Source organism: Strongylocentrotus purpuratus, unplaced genomic scaffold, assembly GCF_000002235.5.
Source record: "Strongylocentrotus purpuratus isolate Spur 01 unplaced genomic scaffold, Spur_5.0 spur5_scaffold_13, whole genome shotgun sequence".
Classification (NCBI taxonomy): Eukaryota; Metazoa; Echinodermata; class Echinoidea; order Camarodonta; family Strongylocentrotidae; genus Strongylocentrotus; species Strongylocentrotus purpuratus.
This window is the reverse complement of record NW_022145598.1, coordinates 14199477-14224748: the sequence shown is the minus strand read 5'-3', so window position 1 is coordinate 14224748 and position 25272 is coordinate 14199477. Positions and strand designations below refer to the sequence as shown.

The 25272-nt window shown below is 41.2% G+C and overlaps 2 protein-coding genes across 2 annotated transcripts; both read left to right on the top strand.

The window, feature by feature from the left end:
* Window positions 1-416: 416 nt before the first annotated feature.
* On the top strand, window positions 417-3972 carry LOC587688 (choline dehydrogenase, mitochondrial). The gene is made up of 2 exons (XM_787400.4): window positions 417-610; window positions 1925-3972. Exons 1-2 carry the CDS (start codon window positions 580-582, stop codon window positions 3709-3711), a joined length of 1818 nt encoding a protein of 605 aa, XP_792493.2. The 5' UTR covers window positions 417-579; the 3' UTR covers window positions 3712-3972.
* A 5057-nt stretch (window positions 3973-9029) lies between these two features.
* Window positions 9030-16765, top strand: LOC589191 (choline dehydrogenase, mitochondrial). The gene is made up of 2 exons (XM_788840.4): window positions 9030-9285; window positions 13361-16765. Exons 1-2 carry the CDS (start codon window positions 9255-9257, stop codon window positions 15145-15147), a joined length of 1818 nt encoding a protein of 605 aa, XP_793933.2. The 5' UTR covers window positions 9030-9254; the 3' UTR covers window positions 15148-16765.
* Window positions 16766-25272: the final 8507 nt, after the last annotated feature.

The following is a 25272-nucleotide window of genomic DNA, read 5'->3' as shown; positions in this document are numbered from 1 at the left end:
CCAACAAAGGCCATAATTCAACCAGTTGATTTTCCATTCTTGAGTTACAAAATAAAACACCCACCATAAAAGAAGAAGACAAAAAGACAACAAAACAAAATATTTATTTAAAAAAAAAATAAAAAAAAATTAAAAAAAAATCAAATTTACAAGGTGTATGAATAAAGTTCTGTGTTTCAAGTGCATGCAATTTTCAGTAAGATTGCTTTTTTTTCCTTTTGGATCCTTTGAAATCCTCACCGTACTGCATCTTACACATAATACACATGCATGCAATCAACCATCACCTTTATCTTTGAATTGTTGATTTGTTGTTATATAGTCTTTGGGAGACAATAATCCTGTTTTTAATGGCTCACCATGTTGACTTTTCGATCTACTCGCCCTTTGTACAGCTAGGCACGCTGCTTGGGAGCCAGGACTTTAGTGCAATGCTGGGTTAATGCATGAGCAGTATAAACTCAAAGTTCAAATCTCTTTTGCTCCGTGTTATCACGTACCACCCAACCTCCGGTGGGACTGAACAGATGAAGTGTTTTTGTCTGGTGGAAAACTGCAGCGGGATTTAAAGACATCATCATGAATCTATCTTTGGCAAGAGCTAGACAAGGTAAGAGATAGCATTAATAGTATGCAGTAAAACTGATATGACTTTGTATCTACAAATAAAGAACAAATTGTGTCTGGCATATTATGAACACTTATGTATAATTTACAATATCTGGGGCAGGTGGTCACAAGAGGTACATATAGTTGTACTTTGAGTTGTGTATAGTTCGAGGAAAGCCCTCAAAAACATTTTGTTTGATTCCTATGCTTTTAGATGATAAATAGCAAGATACTAGCAATACAAAATGATTTTCAGTTTTTCCTCCTTAAAGGGACAGTTGAGTTCTTGTTTAAGACCGCAAATGCCCTCAAAGTGCATTCTTATTTATGACATTTCTAGTGCTTTTTTTTAGGACATAACATTGCTATGAAGGTATTTTAGACCCCAAAATGTGTGTAATTTAGATTATCTATTCCATTGCATTTGTGAATCAAGAGAAACATTGTAGTATTGTATTTTAGGGATAATAGATGTTATTCATTTTGGATGCTTAGCACCTGTATTGCCTTTTTCAAAGATGTAGATAAGCTGGCCAGTTTGGATGTATATAGGGTTCTAGGACACTTGCCCCTTGGACAACCAGCCTCCGGATAACCACCCCTAGGATAACCACCCTCTAGGACAACTACCCCCTAGGACAACTACCCCCTTTGGCAACCACCCTCTAGGACGACTACCCCCTAGGATAACTACCCCCAGACAACTACCCCCAAGGACAAATACCCCCTGGACAACTACCCCCCGGACATCTACCCCAAGACAATTCCCCCCCCCCCCCTCCTGAACGGCTATCCTACCCAAGACAACTACCCCCCCCCCCCTCCTGAACGGCTATCCTAGGGTGTAGTTTTCTGGGGGTAGATGTCCGAGGGTAGATGTCCTAGGGGCCAGTTGTCTGGGGTGGTTGCCCTTGGGGGTAGTTGTCATAGGGGTTATTTGGAGGGTGGTTATACTAGGGATGGTTATCCGGGCGGGAGGGGGGGGGGGGCAGGTGTCCGGATACGGTACAAATATACAAATTTCATCTTCTCAATATTATTTGTTACATCTACATATAGTTACAACTATTCCTTATTGACTCTGCTCATTAGTGCTGTACAATGTCTTTCCCCAAAAGCCATATTGCAGTTTCAATTTGACAAAATTACTAGCACTTGTTTTGCTTTTACATGATATTTGTCAATTCATTTGTATGGTACCTTTGGAGCATATTTGTGAAACAGAGTTGACAACATATGTACATGAAATGGAAATACTAGTAAATTGAAGTATAGATGGTTGATTTCTTGATTTAATTTTTGTCTCCTTTTACAGGATTGCATGCTGTAAAGCATCTGTCCATATTTCCTGCATCATCTAGTTTCCAACAGTCTCGGCCGTTTTGTGTTCAAAGCAATGGAAGTGATGACGAGTACACGCACATCATTGTTGGAGCGGGGTCTGCGGGATGTGTACTCGCCAATCGTCTCTCTGCCCACCCTAGCAACAAGGTCCTACTTCTGGAAGCTGGACGCAAAGACTACACCTGGAAGATCCACATGCCTGCTGCCCTGATGTACCCCCTGGGCAGCAAGACCTACAACTGGTATTACCACACAGTTCCTCAGGGGCATATGGACAACAGGGAGATGTACTGGCCAAGAGGTAAAGTTCTTGGTGGCTCTTCCTCCATCAATGCAATGTGCTATGTCAGGGGACATGCATACGATTACGATAGATGGGACACAGAGGGTGCCACAGGGTGGTCTTACGCAGATTGCCTGCCGTACTTCAAGCGTGCCCAGTGCCACGAGCTTGGTGAAGATGACTTCCGCGGAGGCGATGGCCCACTACATGTCTCTAGGGGTAAATCAAATAATCCTCTATTTGAGGCATTCATCAAAGCTGGAGAAGAATGTGGATATCCAGTCACCTCTGATATGAACGGAAATCAGCAAGAGGGATTTGGATACATGGATATGACAATCCACAATGGTATACGGTGGAACACAGCCAATGCATACCTTCGATCAGGTGAAGTCCGAAAGAGGGATAACCTAACTATCCTTTCCAGATCATTTGCTGATAGGATTGTGTTTGAAGGAACAAAAGCAGTTGGCATAGAGTACACACGGAATAAAGCGAAGAAGGTTGCAAGAGCGACAAAGGATGTGATTTTATCGGGAGGTGCAATTAACTCGCCGCAATTGCTGATGCTCTCTGGTGTAGGGAATGCGGATGACTTGAAACAGCTGGGCATCCCGGTGGTTGCCCACCTTCCGGGGGTAGGACAAAATCTTCAGGATCATCTCGAGGTCTATGTCCAACATCGATGCAAGAAACCCATCACATTGTACAAAGCCCAGTGGAAATTTCCTCACAATATGGTAGCCATCGGTCTGGAGTGGTTTATTTTCCAGACTGGACTAGCAGCCTCTAGCCACCTGGAAGCGGGAGCTTTCATCAGGAGTCGTCCCGGATTAGATCATCCCGATATCCAGTACCACTTTCTTCCATCAGTCGTCAATAACCATGGACAGGACCCTGGCCACTGCCATGCCTTTCAGGTTCATGTCGGTACCTTGAGGGAAACCAGCCGGGGGTACATGAAGCTCAGATCAAAGGATCCCAGGGAACATCCAATTCTTGATCCCAATTATCTTGCCACCGAGGATGACCGTTGGGGTTTGAGAGAAGGTATCAAGCTCACCCGCGAGATCTTTGCTCAGAGTGCCTTTGATCCATTCCGTGCAGAGGAACTTCAGCCAGGCCCTTCTGTCAACACAGATGCAGAGATAGATGCTTTCGTCCGGGCCAAAGGAGATACTGCCTACCACCCGTCCTGCACCTGCAAGATGGGTTCTGAAGAGGATCATATGGCCGTTGTCGACAGCACCACCCGGGTCTTTGGCCTGGAGAATCTCAGAGTTGTGGATGCGTCCATCATGCCCAGTATCGTCAGTGGCAATCTCAATGCTCCAACAATTATGATTGCAGAAAAGGCAGCTGATATCCTCCTGGACAACAAGCCTCTTGAGAGAGCCAACGTGCCTGTCTGGAGGCCTGCTTCATTAGAAACCCAAAGGGGTTTGGGAGATATGAAGCAGGCAGCTACTGGTTAACCCTTTGCTAACGGGAACCTGGTGGTCCCTGTGTTAACCTATGGGACCTATACAATTCAGTAGTCAACGGGTCAAAAGACGTGAATGGATGTGTTAATACTTGTACATTCTGCAGGTGTTCAAAGCATTATATACCTGATCATTTTGAGATTCTGTTTAATGGTATACTGTCGGTGGGGTGACAAAACCTTGTATCTCAAAAATCATTAATTTTCAGGAGAGCGAAAAAACTTTCCTGTCTCACCAAATTTAGTGCTGTGACACCGTCCTTTCTTTTTAAAACTGGAATATTTATACAATTTTTAATGTCATTGTTGAAATACAGTAAAATAATTGTTTTTATATTTGAAAGTGAGTTACGAGGTTTTGCTTTTATCTACATTGAGATACAAGTTTTTAGTTTTTATTCAAATTGAGATACAAGTTCTTACTTTCAACTCTGAATAAGTTACGAGGATTTGGTTGAATAACTTACAAGGATTTGAATACACTAACTTCGGTACTGTTAGGCCGTGTGTGAGCTACAAGAAGAAGGAATTACGTATCTTATGTTACAAGGTTTTGTCAGTGCAGCTTCAAAGGGGGTTAAAATTACAAGGTTTAGTTTAAGGGTGTTTGTGTGGAATTTGTGAAAAACCGAGACAGGAGTCGTTCCATGGATTTATCAGGTGGTGCTGTAGGCCATTAGGTACAAAATTATGCAAAAAAAAAAATTGAGATCCAAGGTTTTGTCACCCCACCGACGATATGCCTTATGCTAAGTATGTTTGCCTTTTATAAAATCAGTAAATAAATATTTTATAACCAATTGTTATACAAGGAGCAGTATATACCAAAGACATTTTATCACTTGGGTGTCACAAAGTGCCATTATAATATACATCGCCTAAAACACGATATGTGTATGTCAGCTAGCCTGGAAAGTGTAAACTGATCCTCAATAATTTGAACTGGCAATGTGTGGGGTAACAGTTCAGGAGTATATTTGTAGAAAAAAAATATATGAATAACATAAAACCCAGCACATACATGTAGAACCCAAGCCAGACTTTTGTTCTGTGCAGGTTCTATTCAATGCGAGCATGCAAATATGTGGTGACTAGTCTAATCATAAGTCATGTTTATGTTGATCGAGTGTATACATCATGTACAAACATGCAGTATCACTTTATGGAGTTACTATTGGAATCTCAAATTTTGAATTTGTTATTTTTGTTTTCTGATTGCCTGATTAGTACACTTTAATACTATTGGGTATATTTTGTAATGTATATATGCAACTAACATGTGTTAGTATTTTCATTCCTTTATGCAATTTACGAAAGAAAACCATAAAATCACTGAAATCACACTCAGAGCTTTCATGAAAAATCACATTATATGGAATCTATCATTTTGTTAAATTAGTGCTACATTCTCAAAAAATGACAAGAATAAATTTTATGTTCAAGTAGATTATATTGGTAGCCAAGTGTCAACCATGTAAGTGTTTTCATTTATTAATGCATACTAGTACATACCTTATTTAAGCAGATGAATGTACCAAAGAGAACTAAATGCAGCTGGTTACCATGAAAAGGTATGAATATTCATAACAAGTATTTAAAGTATTATGTAAAGTAATAATTTTGTTTGATTGTCATTTGTACAAATTTCTGTAAAGTAGCTGCAAAAGTATTCTTTAAATTAAACAAAACACAATGGCAAAAAGTTATTAAAAAAAATAAACAAGAAGACAAAAAAAAAAGCACTGAGAACAAATCTCCTTTCATTTAAAGTGCTATTATAAAATGTCAGTATTAAATTCTATCAAATTTAAAATCTCTGTGATGTATCAAATACAAGACAGTAAAGTGTTTGTGAAATGATCATTGAATAGCTACTACAGGATTTTGTACAAATTTCTGCAAAGTAGCTGCAAAAGTATTCTTTAAATTAGACAAAACACAATTGCCAAAAAACAAACAAGAAGAAAAAAAAAAGCACAGAGAACAAATCTCTTTTCATTCAAAGTGCTATTATGAAATATATTACATTCTATCAAATTTGTTAGCTCTGTTATGTATCATATACAGGACAGTCAAGTGTTTATGAATTGATTATTGAGTAGCTACAACAGGAAAATTGTTTCATAATCTGTATCTATGTCATACAATTGAGTGCTAACTGATTACATTGTTATCAATCAGAAACTGACTCATTGTGCAATGTAATACCCAAATAGGTACAAAGTATACCATTGTTTACTATTTTCCTCTGGCTGAGAAATTAAAAAGCCTGAAACAGTAAAGGGAATTTTATTCTAAAAGCTCACCTGTGTTGGTGGAATATGATGGTGAAGAGTTAAACTTTTTTATCTTGATTTAAACAAAAAATCCTCTTAAACTTGTCAACTGTGTAGCTACAGCCTTTGTCATCAACTTGACCCGGCTTGACCTTTCTGCGGTATACTTGGCTGATTTAGGCAAGTTCAGGTAACAGCACTGACAAAGGCAGTAGCAGCCTGGGAAAAGCTGCACATTTCAGAGCTACAGATTTTGGTACAAAAATGTAAATCAATGTTCCCTATGAAAAGTAAATACAGACAAAAAACCTCTTACTAATTTTATACATGTAAATGTCACCCTCCCCTCTTGAAAACAATTTTTTTTTTTGCCTATAATTGATATTTTGGTTATTGTTAAATTTTCCCTTAGAAATGTTGCCAACATTGAATTATTGGTGACAATCATAGTGAATGTTACTTGCTAAATATTGTTAGTTCCATTATCATGATTATCAGTATCAATATTGATTTAGATGAATAAACAAACTACCTGGCACATCTCATTGTATGTATTCTCAGAGGTGGATCCAGGTTTAAAAAGAGAAAGAAAGAGGTCATCAACTTGATTGGGGGGGGGGGGGGGGCGGGGGTAGTGCATCTATGCTTTTTGTTAGAAATGTGTACTAATGCCATACCATGTTGATTTTAAGGGGGAGGGGCACCTTCCGGAGTATGTATACTTGTAGGATGTGAACTTTGCATGGATGTGCACTCATCTATTTTCTATACATGTTTACTCGGATGCACGTGCTTTCAAACAAATTACACTACATGGAAGCCTTTAATGAAATTGTTTTTCTTATTATCAGTATTATCCGTGATGTACCTTGCATGTTATCACCAACGATTCTTTCAAATTAATAAACATGTTTATATATTAAGCGGTTGCTTATGTGCTTGACTATCTTTTATGTTTATCTTCTTTTTTTCAACGATTTCATTGAGTTTGTTGTAAATCCAGGGGTTCAATATTGTTGGCAGTGACATAACTTTGGTTTATTCGTGCAACTCGAGTCTTTCTTCTTTAGGTCAGAATAATTCCTATAAACACTATCTGCATTTTCCATGGTTTGTCTCTATCTCGGTTTTGTTAAAATAAATACTACTGTATTCAGCTAAAATTAACCGAAGTAAAAGGCATTTAAAGCGGGACTGCATTACTTGCAGGGCCATTAATTAGGAGAGTTTGGTCAACTTGGTTTCACTGGGTCACAATGTGGCGTATATTTTGTTTTATGCTTGCCCAACAGAGCAGTAGTCGCCATATTGTGACCAACTCAAACCGGTTTGGCCAAATTCTGTGTACATATTGCTCTGACTGCTTATAGCTACTTGCGCCCGCTATAATAGCAAACAATGCCTAAGCGGTACCCGTTGGTCCCCCATGATCCCCTTTTTCTTATGTTAATTGAGAGCTGATTTGATAAGATAGCCACCTGTCAGTGGCCTTACAGGGAGGTCTAATCCCTCCTGGCCAAACTAGAGCAGAAATGCTTTAAAAATAGGTATTACATCCATGTAGAGCATCTTAGTTAAGTTTTGGAATATGATGTTTCATCTCAAGATTAAATTTCACCTGGAGTCATCCTTTCTCCAAAACGACATGCTAAGTTTCATATTATTGTGCTCCGGGAAAACACATTTTCTGATATCAGAGTGAAAAGCAGGGTATGTAAATATAATTCACGAGGAAGGAAAGTTTAAAGATCAAATGGGAGAACAGGCGGAAAGAAAGAGCAAATTTATCGGAAGAATGTGCAAAAGACGAGTACAGACATAAATAGACAGGGAAATAGAGAGAGAGAGAGAGAGAGAGAGAGAGAGAGAGAGAGAGAGGGGCGGAGAGAGAAATGAAGGGGGAGGAGATAGCTGGGAGGAAGAAGAAGAAGAGAGAGAGGGGGCGGAGAGAGAAATGAAGAGGGAGGAGATAGCTGGGAGGAAGAAGAAGAAGAGAGAGAGAGACAAGGAGAAAAAGAGAGAATCATGGATGCATACACGAGAGAGAGAAACGGGTTGGAAGGATGGAGAGAGTAAGCTGGAGTAAAATAAAGAGAGATGACGGAAACGGGGTTGCAAGCGAGCAGAAATATGGAATTCATTGAAATGAAATTTGATACGTTTTTTGTGTTGGTAAGTGTGTTTGTGTGTGTGAGAGCACAAAGCACGCGTTAGTGGTCTATCACATTCAGGCATGCTAAAGTAAAAAAATATACATTAAATACATGCGTTTCGGTTTTGGAAAATTCCGTCGAGTTTATATCCGGCGTTTATATACACTAGACAATTTTACAAAACAAACGTTTGACAAAGACGGCGTAGACTGTTTGAAAAAAAGTAAATACGTCTGCTATTCAGAAATCAAATCAGCACAGATCCTTTCAAAATAAGATTTTTGGCTTCCCCCATATTTCTTGCCATTTTGATGGTTCTACCAGGTACCTATAACATAGTGTGAGCAGGGGCGGATCTAGCTTCTTGCCAAGGGGGGGGGGGGGGGGTGACCCAGTGGCGGTTCCAGGATTTTCCGAAAATCGCGCCGTTTTACTGTCTTACTTTTTTTCTTCTTCTTTTTCCTTTCCCCCTTTTTTTTCACCTGGCCGCCCACGGGAGAGGAGGGGGGGGGGGGGTTAAACCACCGAAACCCCCCCCCCCCTAGATCCGCCCGTGGTGAGTATGAATTAGGGTTTTGCAATTGTGCCCCGCCCCTCCTCTTGTTATTGGGTCGGCTTGATCATGCAATCAGCCCGTGTCCTCAATATTATCTTTCTGCGAAGTTCAGGATGTATTGTCAAACTTGTTGGTAAAGGCCAAAGATAACCTTTGATCCCTGCCGTTGTTCCCCTCTTTCTCATATGCGACAAAGGCAAAATTAACATAATTTATTATAAAACAAATATAAAATAGAGTTCGGTCATGCTAGAATCGTGTGATTTGTATGCCCCTCTAACTCTCATATCCCTGATTCAACATAGTATGGATACTATAACAACGACACCGTATCGCAGACAAGCACGCATTTTTATGACACATACCAAACGGGGAGGTGACACCTCCTTGCACTCGCACGTACATAACATTATTACCTATGGATCAAAGTTCAGTCAACAAAGTACTATATATCATCCGTCTAGCAATGATTTGATTATTGCGAAGCCCTTCCGTAATAAAATCTTTATTTCTTATTCTGTGGTATGATTGGTTTGATCCTGAAGTCACCATGAACCTGACGTTGGCCTCGATTAGACAAGGTACGTGCAGTATTAAAAATAAATTCCATATGGAAGGAGGGGAGAGACAACCAGAATTGAAGATATAGACCGGTAGTGGTAAAATTGCGGTTCAAGGGTTTTGGGGTGCAAAATATCCATTCGATATTGCTTAAATATTGCCTTCAGAGGTCTAGTTGGCAATACTTCAACTTAAATTTGAAAAAAACAAACAGAAATATAGGGCCTATGCCCAAATGTTTAATGTTGAAGTGCTTTCGCGATGTCTATCCAGGTCGGATCGATATGATAATTTACCAAATATATCAATTAGTAAGCGGTTTCCCGGCTAAATTTGTATCATCACGTATTAGTCAAAACATATTCTTCCACATGATTGGTAATAAGAGCTTTTACATTTAATTTTTTGAGAGGGGGCGTTTTCAAAACTGGTCTATACCTTTAAGATGTTTGGAAATAAAATCCGAAGAATACATATCAGAAATGTGCACGATAGGACACAGTACAGTCATAATAATTCCCAAACGTGTATATGATTAATATATTGAACACCATAGCAAATGTACTTTTGAAAAATCAAGCTAGGGTAATAAACCAGTGTACTAACATATTCAAATTGTGTGCATATAGGCCTACTGTTTAAAGAGGTTATTATTGACTACCCGACATAACAACGAGTAATGAATGTAGACTGGATTCATAGTATTGTAGTTCATTCCAGGGGCGGCGATTTCTTTTCATGACCGGGGGGGGGGGGGACGAAATGTGAAGGACGAGGGAGCAGTGGCGTAATGAGCGAAATTTCAAAACTGGTCTATACCATTAAGATGTTTGGAAATAAAATCCGAAGAATACATATCAGAAATGTGCACGATAGGACACAGTACAGTCATAATAATTCGCAAACGTGTATATGATTAATATATTGAACACCATATCAAAATGTACTTTCGAAAAATCATGCTAGGGTAATAAACCAGTTTACTAACATATTCAAATTGTATGCATATAGGCCTACTGTTTAAAGAGGTTATTATTGACTACCCGACATAACAACGAGTAATGAATGTAGACTGGATTCATAGTATTGTAGTTCATTCCAGGGGCGGCGATTTCTTTTCATGACCGGGGGGGGGGGGACGAAATGTGAGGGACGAGGGAGCAGTGGCGTAATGAGCAAAAACGTTCGGGGGGGGGGGGAGAAAAAAACCGCATTACCCCCACTCTCACATGTTACGCAGGCCCTGGCAACGTTTGTTTCAAAGTGGGTAGGGGGGGGGGGGCTAAGTATTTACGATCAGGTAGAGCAAAGCGAGCGAAGCAATGGAGCGTAAATTGGCGTGGGGTCCAGGGGCAAATCCCTGGCGGGGGTCAAGGGGTGGAGCCCCATGAAACTCGGGGGTTTTAGGCATCTAATTAAGGTTAGATGAGCATCAAGGGGCGGAGTCCCCGGAAGCTCAGGAGTTTTAGGCATTAAATTAAGGTGAGATGAGCATCCATGGGGCAGAGCCCTCGGAAGTTCAGGGGTTTTAGGCATTTAATTACGGTCAGAGTAGCATATTTTGATACCTTATTTGTGACTTGCACTGACATGCAGGTCACTAATTGTAGTAGGGTACAGGGGGCTGAGCCTCCAGAAGCTCAGGGGTTTTAGGCATTTAATTACGATCAGATGAGCATCCAGGGACCGCCTTAGGGCATTGGTGGGGTCTAGGAGGCAGAGCCCCGGAAGCTCAGGGAAAAATGTCATTTCAGCAACATTTGTAAATCACTGGTATCGAATTAGAAATAAACCACGTTTGAATTTAATTTTTTGAGGGGGAACTTCCCCAAAGCTCCTTCTCCCCCCCCCCCCCATCAATATGCGAGTGCGAGGGAGCATAGTGAATGAGAGGGGTGAAGGTGACGGAAGTGACTTTCCTCTCACAGATTTTGAAGTTGGTTGTATTAAAAAACTACATTCCTTAGCAAAACTATAGTATAAAAACAAGGAATATAATTTTTCACACTTTACTTTTCTCAGTATTTACTTATACATTTTGAAGGAGATTATGCGAGGGAGCGTAGCTGCCGAGTGAGAAAAATGTTGCAGTTTTATTTGTCTAAACGCTACACTCTTTGGCCCTCTAGAGCCTAAAAGTGTGTTGCAATCTTTAGTCAGTATTTGCTATACATTTTTTTGGCACTTTTTTCAAATTTTGAGGGGGGACGACCCCCCCCCCCCTAAAAAAATTGAGGGGGGGGGGGGACGTGTCCTCCCCCCCGGGATCGCCGCCCCTGGTTCATTCATTAATAAGAGGTTAATGGAATACGTCGTCACTAGGTCCCCGGGAATGAATCATTCTGTATAAATGTTATAAACGATGTAAATATGTTCATTCAGGGCCCCATGGAAGACCACTACTTGTTGGTGAATGGGCTACCCTGTCAAAATATTAGAAATAAATAAATAAATAAATAAATAAAATTCCCGGGGACCTAGTGCATTTGAATATTAGTAAACCGATCTTTTTCTATAGGGACTTAGATTTGCACGTCGACACAGTGGACTGCTACCGTCGTATGACGTCCTTTTAGTGCCTTAAAAGAACGTCACACGTAGCAGTCCACTATGTTGACGTGCAAATCTAAAAGTCTCTAATATCCATTTGCGTCACCTATAAAATATGTGCGGACATGTCAATGACGCGTAATCTGAATATGATGTCTATATGGCATATAATCGGGTTTTGAAGTTACCCGAGTTGATTTTTCGGAAATATATAACTTTTTTTTTATTTTTTTATATCAAGTTAATAATCTGCATGTTTACACAAATTATATTAGTTACATTTATCAGTTGGTGCCTTGTAAGACATTGAATAAATTTTTCTTATTTTAAACTAGCGCTTAATTGTAATAATAAATTCATTTTAAAGGTTTTGTTACGTTTTCTAAACTCAGTGATTTTTACCAACGTACTTTGATCAGCTGTGGGCAGGGCTTAACTAGCACATATGCTATTATCTTGCCCCTTTTACCAACCAATAGTTTATTTTCTTGTATATGTAAACACATTGTATGAAATGTATTACTGTACAATTGGTGTTGGTAAATAAATCAAATCAAATCAAATCAAAATCAAATCAATTGTTGAAAGAATTAAGAAAGTCATATGGGTGTACAAGAGGCGTCTAAAACGACGACTGCATGTATTCGTATTACCTGATTGATTTAGTATACATCCTGGTTGGTTAAGAATCAACAATGTCGTAGGTATAAATCATAGGGGCCGGGGTACAACTAAATGGTCCTTTTTAATACCGCGTAAAGGGAAGGTAACTGGAAGAAGAAAAAAAATCTTCCTTATAAACACAACAAAAAGTTCTGCAATTCAATATTGAGCGTTGATTTTTCTCTTGTTACTAGTTTCATGCTTTGGTATCATGAAAACCCTTGTTATTTCCCTTTACAATGGTGCATCTTGTAATGATTATGTAATCATGGGATGTGCAGTACCGTATCCGGACACCCCCCCCCCCCCCCCTGGACATCCACCCCCGGATAACCACCCCCAGTCAACTATCCCCCTTGGACAACTACCCCTAGGACAACTACCCCCGGATAATTACTCTCCGGACAACTACCCCCACAACTACACCCTACGACAACCATCCTTTAGGACAACTACCCCCCGGACAACTATCCTAGGGGTTAGTTGTCTGGGGTGTAGTTGTCCGGGGGTAGTTGTCCGGGGGTAGTTGACCGGGGGAAGTTGCCTCGGGGGTAGTTATCCCGGGGGTAGTTGTCATAAAGGATGGTTGTCGTAGGGGGTAGTTGTCCTTGAACCATGCAGTACACCTGAACGGGGGCCCAATTTAAATGTGAAAAGTCGCAAAATGCATTGTCATTGCTAATACTGAATTCTTCATTGGTTTGGAGGATGGTTGTGTTTTAAATGAATAAAAAGACTCAAATCAAACTAAAATGGAAAAATCACCTATAAGTATTTAGTTTTTTTTTAATGTTTGTAGCGCTATGTCGTAATACTACATGTATATATAGAACTTCTATCACTTCAATCAGTAAATATCTTTCTTTCTATCTTTCTATACAGGCATAAACAGCTTGAGGAAACTGTCTATTCTTCCTGCTACTTCACATTACCAGCATCGGAAGTCATTGAGCGTTCTAAGTAGGGTAAGGGATAATGATGAGTACACGCACATCATCGTTGGAGCGGGGTCTGCAGGATGTGTTCTGGCCAACCGTCTCTCTGCCGACCCTACAAACAAGGTTCTTCTTCTGGAAGCCGGACGCAAAGACCACACCTGGAAGATCCACATGCCTGCTGCCCTGATGTACCCTCTCGGTAGCAAGACCTACAACTGGTATTACCACACAGTTCCTCAAAGGAATTTGAACAACAGGGAGATATTCTGGCCAAGAGGTAAGGTCCTAGGGGGCACTTCATCCATCAACGGAATGGTCTACGTCAGAGGACATGCTGATGATTACGATAGGTGGGAGACAGAGGGCGCCACAGGATGGTCTTACGCGGATTGTCTGCCGTACTTCAAACGCATGGAGTGTAACGAGCGTGGTGGAGATGACTACAGAGGAGGGGATGGCCCACTTCATGTCTGCAGGGGCAAATCCAAAAATCCCCTTTTCGATGCTTTCGTCCAAGCTGGTATGGAATGCGGATATCCATACACATCCGATGAGAACGGGTATCAGCAAGAAGGGTTTGGATACTTGGATATGACGGTTCACAAGGGGATACGATGGAATACATCCAATGCATACCTTCGAACAGCCGATGTCCGAAAAAGGACAAATTTGACGATCCAATCACGATCATTATGCGATAGAGTTTTGTTTGATGGAACAAAAGCGATAGGTATTGAGTTCACCTGTAAAAAGGGAAAGAAGGTTGCAAGAGCCTCACAAGAAGTGATTCTATCTGGGGGGACAGTCAATTCGCCTCAGTTGCTAATGTTGTCTGGTGTGGGAAATGCAGATGAGTTGAAAGCGCTCGGCATCCCAGTGGTTGCACATCTTCCCGGTGTAGGACAGAACCTCCAAGATCACTTTCAGCTCTATGTCCAATATACCTGTACGAAGCCCATTACACTGTACAGTGCCCAGTGGAAAAATCCTCTCACTATGATAGCCATCGGTCTTGAGTGGTTCATGTTCCAGAAAGGTCTCGCGGCCACGAATCATGTCGAAGCTGGTGCTTTTATAAGGAGTCGTGCTGGAGTAAAGCATCCTGATATCCACATGCACTTTGTGCCATCAATCGCTCATCAGCATGGGCAAGTACCGGGCGACTGCCATGGCTTCCAGATTCATGTCAACACATTGAGAGCGACCAGCCGGGGATTCATAAAGCTTAAGTCTCGTGATCCTACAGAGTATCCTATAATTGATCCTAACTACCTTGACACTGAGAGTGACCGTAGGGATCAACGAGAAAGTGTCAAGCTTGTTCGAGAGATCGTTGCGCAGAAAGCCTTCGATGAGTTCCGAGGAGAGGAAGTGACACCAGGGGCATCTGTCCAGACTGATTCTGAGCTGGATGCCGTTATCCGTGCCAAAGGGGAAACTATCTACCACCCAGTCTCTACCTGCAAGATGGGTTCTGAAGAGGATCCTATGGCCGTTGTTGACAGCAACACCCGAGTCATTGGACTGGAGAATCTCAGAGTTGTTGATGCGTCCATTATGCCCAGCATCTGCAGCGGGAACACCAATGCTACAGTCATTATGATAGCAGAGAAGGCATCTGATATGATCCTTGGTAGCAAACCACTTGAGAGAATCAACGTACCTGTCTGGAGACCTGCCTCATTAGAAACCCAAAGGGATGGGACACCCAAAGTTAAGCTGACAGCGTAAAAGTTCATTACCATATTTCCTCAGATTATCGAATAATTCTTACAATTATCTCAACATATCCTTACAGTCGAGCCCAAAGTTTGCATGCATCTGGTAGAAAATCAGTTTACATTATGACCTACTCATTCCTACAAATATTTCACTTCATGAAGTTTGGTCTTTGTTTAATGTAACAAGTATATACATCACACATCATCCTGAGACCTTTATATATATGTGATTCCTTATGTTACATTTTGTGATGATCAGATCAGCCCTACAAATAAATGCCGGAACAGTGGTGTTGTCATCGATTCGAACATGCCGAAATCATCATGTATCCCAGCAATTAGATGCCAACTCTGCAACCTTTCGCACATCTACGGGATTCCTGCCACGCAAGGCTACTGAAACCATGATTCATTCACTCATCTCTTCCCGCTTAGAATTTTGGAATGTTGCAATTCTCTTCTGATACATCTTCCTAACTACAAGCTGCAACGCTTCTGACAACTAGAGAACTCCGCGGCCAGACTTGTAGCGCTCACTAAAGGCGCCACTCAGATCGGGGGGGGGGGGGGCTGATGCAGATTTGGTTTGGACAGGATGTGCTGCTCAAGCCACGAAAGTCTGATGCTATTATTATGTCCTTGTCTTTTATAACATTGCTATTGATCATCTTATGCCCAATCTTTACACATCTATAATTACTATGTTTACTTCTGATGCCTAGGTCACATTTGCCGCCGCGGCCGTGCGGTCTAAAATATCTACGGCCAATAGCAATAAGACCGCCGCAGCATTCCCATAGTCACACACGGTGGCGGTCATATATGTTAGGGTAGACGCACGACGTATTTTGAATTTGTGGGGACAGAAAATCTGCGGCTGCCGTATGGCCTTTGAAATGATGACACACTGTGATCTTAGGGCGTTCCTGCGGCGGCCGTAGCGTTTGGACAAGGTGCCCGCAAGGTGGCCGAAGAGGGATTATACGGTGACCGTGCGACCATACTAATGCTACCGCTTCACCCCTGGAGTATAAAACGCAAGGCCACCGTACGCCCGACGTACGGTCGCCGTGGAAGGCTCTAAGTGCATGGCTACGGCGTGTCTAATCGCTACGGCGAACCTAGAAATGAAAACATGGCGACCCGTACGTCCTGTAAAGATAGAGAAACGCCCTAGGGTGACCCTGAGCCCACCGCAGATTCTCTGCGGCCGCCGCTATTATCTCTCGATCTCGGGGGCGTACGGCCACCATATCCTAGCCGTAGAGGAAATGTGACCTAGGCATAAGAGCTCTATGTATATATGTAATTGTTCCAAATACATTTGTTGTATTTGTTGAATCACCGCTCTAATCAGTATTTAGTAAAATCCCTTGATCAGAAACAATTATTTGTATTATTATTAAAAACATGATTTAAACCTGTTTTAAAAATATTTAGTTTTGTTGTTGTTGCTGAATGTTCTTTTTAATGTTTCCACGTCGTGTCCATAATTTTGAAACCATGATGTGCAAGTGAAGTTTCTTTAATCATGACTGTAAACTAAAAGTCATTTATCCTACGCGCTGCCAGGTTCAGTATTTCAATGAACCATACAATTCAAATAAAACGGTATATTCGTATATTCATTTTTCTGTGTGAAGAAATAATTTAAATTCTTTTCTTTTTTTCGATTGTCGAGACAGAACTATTCAAAAGGTCTACGTTAAGAAAATCAAATCCAAGAAGCCAAGAGGGAGAGACAGAGGGAGAGAGAGAAAGATAAATGGAGATAAAGAGAGAAAGAGAGGGGGCAGAGAGACAAAAGGGGGAATGAACTAAAAGATGACGAAAATCTGTATAGATTGTTTTTGTAATATATGTGTATATACAATGTTGGTCATAAAGATGGAATGATATTTGTCTATCCTAATTTATGGAATGATTTTAACAATGATTTATTCCTAATAGATCTAAATAATGGTATACATTCTTAGATTTAATTGAACAATAATTTGCAAGTGTTTGTTTTATGTAACTGCTAAAGCATGGGTTTGCTTCTATGCTTATTAACTAGGGGATCTACCTCATAACTGACAATAATGGGGATGAATGTCTCACGAAAGGGCACTAAAATAGCACATCGACACGGTTTTGATTCTGGGGCCTCACAGTTACGAGGCTATTGCTTTACCACTGAATCATGACTGTACGCAGCGGGTGCTAGGGTAAGGAGGCAGCCCCCACAAATAATAATGAACAAAGAAAATGCAATAAATTATCAATTATTTATTGCATTTTCCCCGGTCCCCAACAGAAAAAATTGCTAATTCCGAAACAATGCTGACAAACATATAAACGATATTTAAGATTATATGCTAATATTCATATATATGTTTATAAAAAATATAAGTATTATAGTTACATGTATGTACACATATAATACCGTATCCGGACACCTACCCCTAGGGCAACCACCCTCTAGGACGACTACCCCCAGGACAACTACCCCCTGACAACTTCTCCGTAGGACAACTACCCCCTAGGACAACTACCCCAGACTACTTCCCCCGGAAAATTACCCCCAAACAGCTACCCCCAGACAACTACCCCCTACGACAACCATCCTATAGGACAACTACCCTAGGGGGTACTTGTCGGGGTTAGATGTCCGGGGTAGTTTTCCGAGGGGGTAGTTGTCCTGGAGGGTAGTTTTCCGGGGGTTAGTTGTCCTAGGGGGTAGTTGTCCTAAGGGATAGTGGTCCGGGGGTAGTTGTCCCGGAGGTAGTCGTCCTAGAGGGTGGTTGCCATGGGTGGTAGTTTTCCTAGGGGGTAGTTGTTCTAGGGGGTAGTTGACTGGGGGTGGTTATCGGGGGTGGATGTACAGGGGTTAGTCGTCCTAGAGGGTAGTTTCCCTAGGGGGTAGTTGTCCTAGGAGGTAGTTGTCCGGGGGAATTGTCCTAGGGGTAGTTGCCCTAAGGTGTAGTTGCCTGAGGTAGTTGTCCGGGGGTAGTTGTCCCGGGGTTAGTCGTCCTAGAGCGTGGTTGCCTTAGGGGGTAGTTGACTGGGGGTGGTTATCCGGAGGTGGATGTCCAGGGCTAGTCGTCCTAGAGGGTGGTTGCCCTAGGGGGTAGTTGGCCTAGGGGGTAGTTGTCCTAGGAGGTAGTTTACCGGGGATGGTTATCCGGGGTTGGATGTCCAGGGGGTACGTGTCCGGATACGGTATTATGTGTATGTACATACATGTAACTATATATATATATATCTATATATATACGTTGTGTATGTGTATACATATATATATATGAATATTACCATATAATCTAATATAAATATTAGATTATAATCTGAAAATTTGTTTATATATTTGACAGCATTGTTTCGTAGTTTTGTGTCCGGAGTCGTGATCAATCAGCCCGTTTTGCAAACTTTAATAATAATAATAGGGAGGGGCGAGTTTCCCCCTCCCTACTCTGCAAAGCGCGGAAGCTATATATGACGTTTCATTAAAGTATAAAAGAAAGAAGACAATTCGTTGTACCATTCTCCGAGCTCTTAATCCTTGTCTAAATTCAGCCCCCCCCCTCCGCGCAGCGCGGAAGCTTTGACGTTTCATTAAACTATTAGTAAAAGAAGACGATTCGTTATAGCGTTCTCGAAAATTATCCTCGTTTGAATGCAATTTTCCCCTCCCGCGCGAAGCGCGGAAACTTTTACGTTTCATTAAATCATTGACGAAAGAAAACGATTCGTTGTACCGTTCTCGACTCTTAATCCTTGTCTGAATTTCAAAGATGTTTTTTGTCTACTCCTTTTTCTCCCTACGTCCTCTTCCTTTCCTCTTCTCTCTATTTTTTCCCCCTTTTTTATACCTTATTTGTGACACTGGCAGGACACTAATTGGCGTGAGGTCCAGCGGGCGAAGCCCCCAGAAAACAGGGGTTTTATGCATGACATTTCTGTCAGATTAGCATCCAGGGGAGTCTAGAGCCCTAGGCGGGGTGCAAGGGACGGAACCCCGGAAGCTCAGGGGTTTTTAGGTGTTTAATTTCGGTCAGATGAGCAGCTAGTTAACTATTCTTTCTGTCTTGCTCTCTTTATTTCTATTTCTCTTTACTATACCTTTTCAAAAAAAGTGGAGGGGGGGGGGGGGAGCTCGAGGCTTGCGATTCCAGCCGATCCCCGGGCCCTAACTTTTCTCAAGAATCATATTTCTTGCCTGGCTGTAAATTTAGGAATTTGTCATTTTCCAACAAACGCATACAAAAGTATAATTTACTAAAAACTGAGGAAAAATCTCGAAAAGAATTCAGCATTATTTGTAAGCCACCGTTATGGAATTAGAAATAAACCACGTTTGAATTTGAATTCCCCCAAGCCCCCCCCCTATCAGTACGCCAGTGCCCCCTTTTCTTCTTTCTCTTTTTTCTTCTTTCCCTTTCTCTCCTCCTTAAGGTTTGCTGAGGGGGGGGGGGGGGGTTGGGAGGGGGGGCAAGGCCTTTCGGCCCCCACCCCGATCCACACGTTGTTGGCAGGATTAACCGGAACTGATCTCCCGTTCTTTTCACCCTTTTCTTTTCTTCTTCCTCTTTTTGTTCCCTTTTAGCTCTCCTCTTTCCCTTTTCCTTCTTTCTCTCTTTGTTATAGCGGGGGCGGGGGGAGGTAAGGGCCTTTTGCCCCTCCTCGATCCACCGGTGGGAAAATTGCAAATGATATCCCCTTTCTTTTCTTTTCTTCTTCCTCTTTTTCCTTCCCTTTATCTCCTCTTACCCTTTCCCTTTCCTTCCTTCTCTCTTATTTTTTATTGAAGGGGGGGGGGGGGGGTGCAAGGGGAGGCAAGGCCCTTTCGCCCCCCCGATCTCCTTCTTCACCCGTTTCTTTTCTTCTTCCTCTTCTTTCTTCTGGCGCTACACCTCTTAAGAAAACAAAATGCAAAAATATCAAAAAAGAGAGGACTGCAATGGGGAACTTTGATTTAAGCTACGCGACCATTATTCTCTCATTTCCTTTCACATTGTTTCTCATAACCATGATAATTGCCAAGCTATTGTATACGTTATTTCGTTACACGCACACACACACACACACATACACACGCACACGCACACGCACACACAAACACACACACACACACAAGATCATAACCTGCACGAGTCAACAAGGTGTGAGAAAACTCTGATTCAGGGAAGAATGCAAGGGTGAAAGTAAAAGCGAAAAAAGTGGACACTCTCACATGGCTTCCATGGATGCCGTCTTTGTTCTCTTTTTGCCTTCTTCTTACTCCTTGACCGTTCGCGCATATTTTTTTTACAAAACTGTTTAGCCATATATAGTACATGTACAAGCACGTATACCCAGAGAAGGGAAGGTAATAGAAAAGGGAAAACAAAAAAATTATAAAGGAGAGTGCAGAGGATATGGAGAAAGAAAGACTAAGAAATACATAAGAAATATACATAAGAAATACATAACGGAAGGGCTTTTGGGCACCAAATTACGCATCTAGGGACCCGCCTTTAATAGGCCCCTTGGTTGAGTCCAGAGGGCAGAGCCCCCCCAAAGCTCAAGGACTTTAGGCATTTAATTACGGCCATATGAGCAAACAGGAGCCCGCCTTAGGGCAATTGGTGGGTTCCAGGGGGTAGAGCCCCGGGAGCTCATGGAAAAATACTGCCATTTTAGCAATACTTGTAAATCACTGGTATCAAATTAAAAATAACCCATGTTTAAATTGTATTTGGGGGGGGGGGGGGGTTACTGCCCCCCCCCTATCAGTACGCCAGTGAAAGAGGCGGAGGTGACGGAAGGGACTACCCCCATAAAGCTGTATGATAAGTCTTATATGTAAACCCCTCACAGGTTTTTGAAGTTTTGTTGTGTTACAAAATTACATTCTTTAGCAAAACTACAGCATAAAAACAAGCAATATACTTTTGTCACGCTTCACTTTTACTTTGCCGATATCTAGTGTGCAGTCCGAAGGGTTGTAAATATTTACTAGGTAAATTTTAATAAGTACTGAGCAGGAAGGGACTTCTTAAAAGAGCAAGCTGAATATTCATTTTTGGAACACTGATCTATTTCTATAACTTTTAATCTTGTTAACATACAGTGTAAACTGTATATACGTGATACCAACAGAATACATATTTTCTACAATATTTACTTGTATATTTTTAGGATATTATGCGAAGGAGCGTAGCGACCGAGTGAGAAGATTTTAGCATTTCTATTAGTCTAAACGCTGTACTCTTGGGCCCACCGGAGCCTTAAAGCGTGTTGCAGTCTTTAGTCAGTATTTGCTATACATTTTGTTGGTGTGCACTTTTTCAAATTATCCATGGGGGACAACCCCCCTCAGAAAATTGAGGAAAGACGTGTACCCCGTCCTTCCCCCGGGATCGCCGCCCCTGACTCGCACATTTCGCTTTCAATTGCAGAACGCTCTAGCTGTGTCCAAGAGAATAAATTCCCGGAATGTGGGGCATCTCGCAAAAGACATGGGGAAAAAAATGTGTCGTGTAAAAAGCCTGGGAAGGACACAAACACAAAGGCCCGAATTCACAAAGGCCCGAATTCACAAAGGAGGTTTGTAGACAAACCTATGTTTATGCGCGTCATAATTATATGACGCGTTTCAGACAAAGGTTTGTCTAAACCTTGGTCTGAAACGCATCGAAACGCGTCATATGAAGCACATAAACCTAGATTTGTCGACAAACCTCCTTTGTAAATTCGGGCCAAAACCTCCATGGGTGCGATGTGACCTGTGTGGACGTTGGCTCCACCTATTTTGTGTTTTGCTAAAAAAACTATCCACAAAAAAGGACTTTGTATGCCCCTTTTGTGAAGCGACCTATCAATATTAATGTTCACATATCAGTCCATTTATGGATTGCCTTCCTCCGGTTCCCCCCTCCCCAAGAAAAAATATAATCACATTGTTACATGTGTGCACAATATATATTGATGTGTCAACCTTGCGAAAGTGGTGTTTTCATAATGATTATTGACCTCCTTTAAATTTATATTTATATGGAAGACTTAAGAAGATAACTGTTTACAGTCCAACTAAGAATGTAGAGCAGGCCTTCTCAACTAGTTAATTAGAAGTGCCAAAACAAAAATTTATTGAGGTTAAAGTGCCAACCTGTATGTTTGGTGACTGTGTTGCGAGGGAGCGTAGCGACCGAACCGATACCGAGTGGTGTCCAGGGGGCGAAGCCCCCGGAAGCTAGTGGATTTTAGGGCTTTTTAAGGCCCAGATGTGGCATTTTTAACACCTTTTTGTTCCATAAAATATCAATCATAATTTCATACAATCCCTGGCTAAAATCTACACAGGAATTTAATTTACATGTAGTTATTTTCGTGCAATAAACACGGAAAATGTCAAAATCAAGTGAAAATCAAACAAACAAAATGGCTTGCTTACACGTTGTGCTCAAATTTGACTGCGACTTTTTGATTTTGCTGAGTTTTTAATTTTAAAATATCATTTTAAAAATTTTTCTTTCTTTTATTTTTCGTTTTTCATCTTTATTTATTTTTTATTATTTGTTTGGAACAGCAGCGCGCCACTCCGACCGATCGCAAGCGCCACAAGTGGCGCGCGCGCCGCCAGTTGAGAAGGCCTGGTGTAGAGCATGCCGTGTAGACTAAAATGTGCAATGTCGTTCAATTTCTGAATTCTTTGTTTGAAAAACGTGCTTGCTGTCAATAGTGTATACATTTTTTATACATTTCCAATGTCTAGTCCGGTTAAAAATAGCACGTAATGATTTCATTATTTGACACGTACTTCACATTGATTTATCTTATCGATAAGCGAAACGATTTGCTTTAGTATCATATAACACATATAACAGTAATGACAAGTATGGTTTTCCTGAAAATTGCATTATACAATGTATATTTATCGTTATGGAAAATGTTGTATAATAAACAACAATGGGCATTAACATTTTCCAGACCAATGATTTGATTACGTTTAATATTGAAGCTGTAGCCTTATGTATATACATGAACTTGAAATAATAAGTAGCCTTGAAAGTGTCGCAATAAATCATGTGTGGGTGAGCTTGAAGTTTAATAGTGTAGGTTTGTTTGATACTGTAAAGCCTTTACTCTTTTTTAATGAGATATATCTCAAATCAAATCAAATCAAACTGAGTGATGCTATCGTACAACTAAACAATATCAATCTTCTGTTCTCCTAAATAAACCTGGGAAACTCGAAAATTGCATTACAATGTTCATTTTCAGTGAAAATGTAATACAATACACAACAATGGGCAAATAATTGTTTCCAGACCAATGATTTAAGTAAGAAGAACTTACATTTTATATTGAAACTGTTGCCGTTGTATATATATCAGGTGCGGATCCAGGATTTCTTAGGGGGGGGGGGGGCAAAATTTGAAATTATGCGAGCCAAATATTGGTTCGTAATGGGTGGGTGCAGGGAGGGGCGAGTTTCCCCCTCCCTCCTCCGCGAAATGCGGAAGCTTTGACATTTCAATAAATTATTAGAGAAAGAAGACGATTTGTTGTACCGTTCCCCCAAAATAATCCTCGTCTGAATTTAGTTTTCCCCCTCCCGCGCTAAGCGGAAGCTTACGTTTCATTAAATCATTAGAGAAAGAAGACGATTTGTTGTGTCGTTATCCCTTTTTTTTCTTTTCTTCTTCCTCTTTTTCCTTCCCTGTATCTCCTCTTTTCCTTTTTTCTTTCCCTTTCCTTCCTTCTTTTATTTTTTGATTGGGGGGGGGGGGGAGGGCAACAGCCTGGGAGGCAAGTCCTTTTGCCCCCCCCCCCCCGATCTACTTCTTCCCTCTTTTCTTTTCTTCTTCCTCTTCCTTTTTTCCCTTTCTCTCCTCTTTTCCTTTCCCTTCTTTCCTTCTCTCTCTCTCTCTCTCTCCTTTTTTTTTTTTGCGAAGGGGGGGGGGGGGGGGGGGGGGGAGTAGAGGTCAACGATTACCGACAAAACTAGCGACCAATTACCGACAAAGTTAAATGTCCAATATCTACAAGTTTAACACTATAAACCCATAAACCCATAATTTTTTAGCGTTTCATCACAATATAGAGAAAGAAGACGATTCGTTTGTACCGTTTTCGACTCTAAATAAGCCCTATTTGGTGTACTGTTTTCGACTCTTATTCCTTATCTGAATTCAGTTGTCCCCCTTCCGCGCGAAGCGCGGAGATTTAGGCGTTTCATTAAATTATTAGAGAAAGTAGACGATTCGTTGAACCGTGCTCGACTCTTAATCCTTGTCTGAATTAAGCTTCCCCCTCCCGCATGAAGCGCGGAAGTTTTGACGTTTCATTAAATTATTAGAGAAAGAAGACGATTCGTTGTACCGTTTTTGACTCTTAATAAGCCATATTTGTCTGAATTCAGTTTCCCCCTTTAGCGCGAAGCGCGGAAGCTTTGAAGTTTCCTTAAAATATTAGAGAAAGAAGACGATTCGTTGTATCGTTCTCGACTCTTCTAAATGAAGTTTTCCCCTTCCGCGAAGCGCGGATTTTTTTGGGCGTTTCATCACAATATAGAGAAAGGAATACGATTTGTCGTACCGTTGTTTTGGTTTCCCCGAAAATTTTTAACCCTCTGATTTCTTTAGCTGATATTATAGGAATGTGAAACTTCGAGAAAATACAAGTATTGTAGTTGTAATCACTCTCGAAGTCGTCACAGCGGATAAAAAGTCACAATTCGTAGGGAAAAAAACTTGTCGGCCGACCGACATTATACATCTCACCGACTTCAAACTTCTGCATTAATAAAATTATAGTACACGAGGATCGAGCAAGAATACCGACACAGCTGACCCGACAAAGCATTATATTTACCCGTGTCTTTCTTGCTCCCTCGACGAGATGACTCCACCCAACAACCCCCTTCTCTCTTTTACTCCCAGTTCTCCTCACTCAGGCTCTTACCGCTCCTCTCTCTCCTCTCTTTCACCCCCGTTTCTTTGGTTTCCCTTTTACTTTTTTTTCTTCTCCCTTTTTTTTCTTTTCCTTTCTTTCCTCTCCTCCCTCTTTTTCTTTTCTTTTCTCTCTTCTTTCTTCTCTTTTCTTTCCTTTCTTTTCCTTTCTTTCTTTTCTTTTCCTTTTCTTTTTTCTTTTCTTTCCCTTTCCCTCTCTT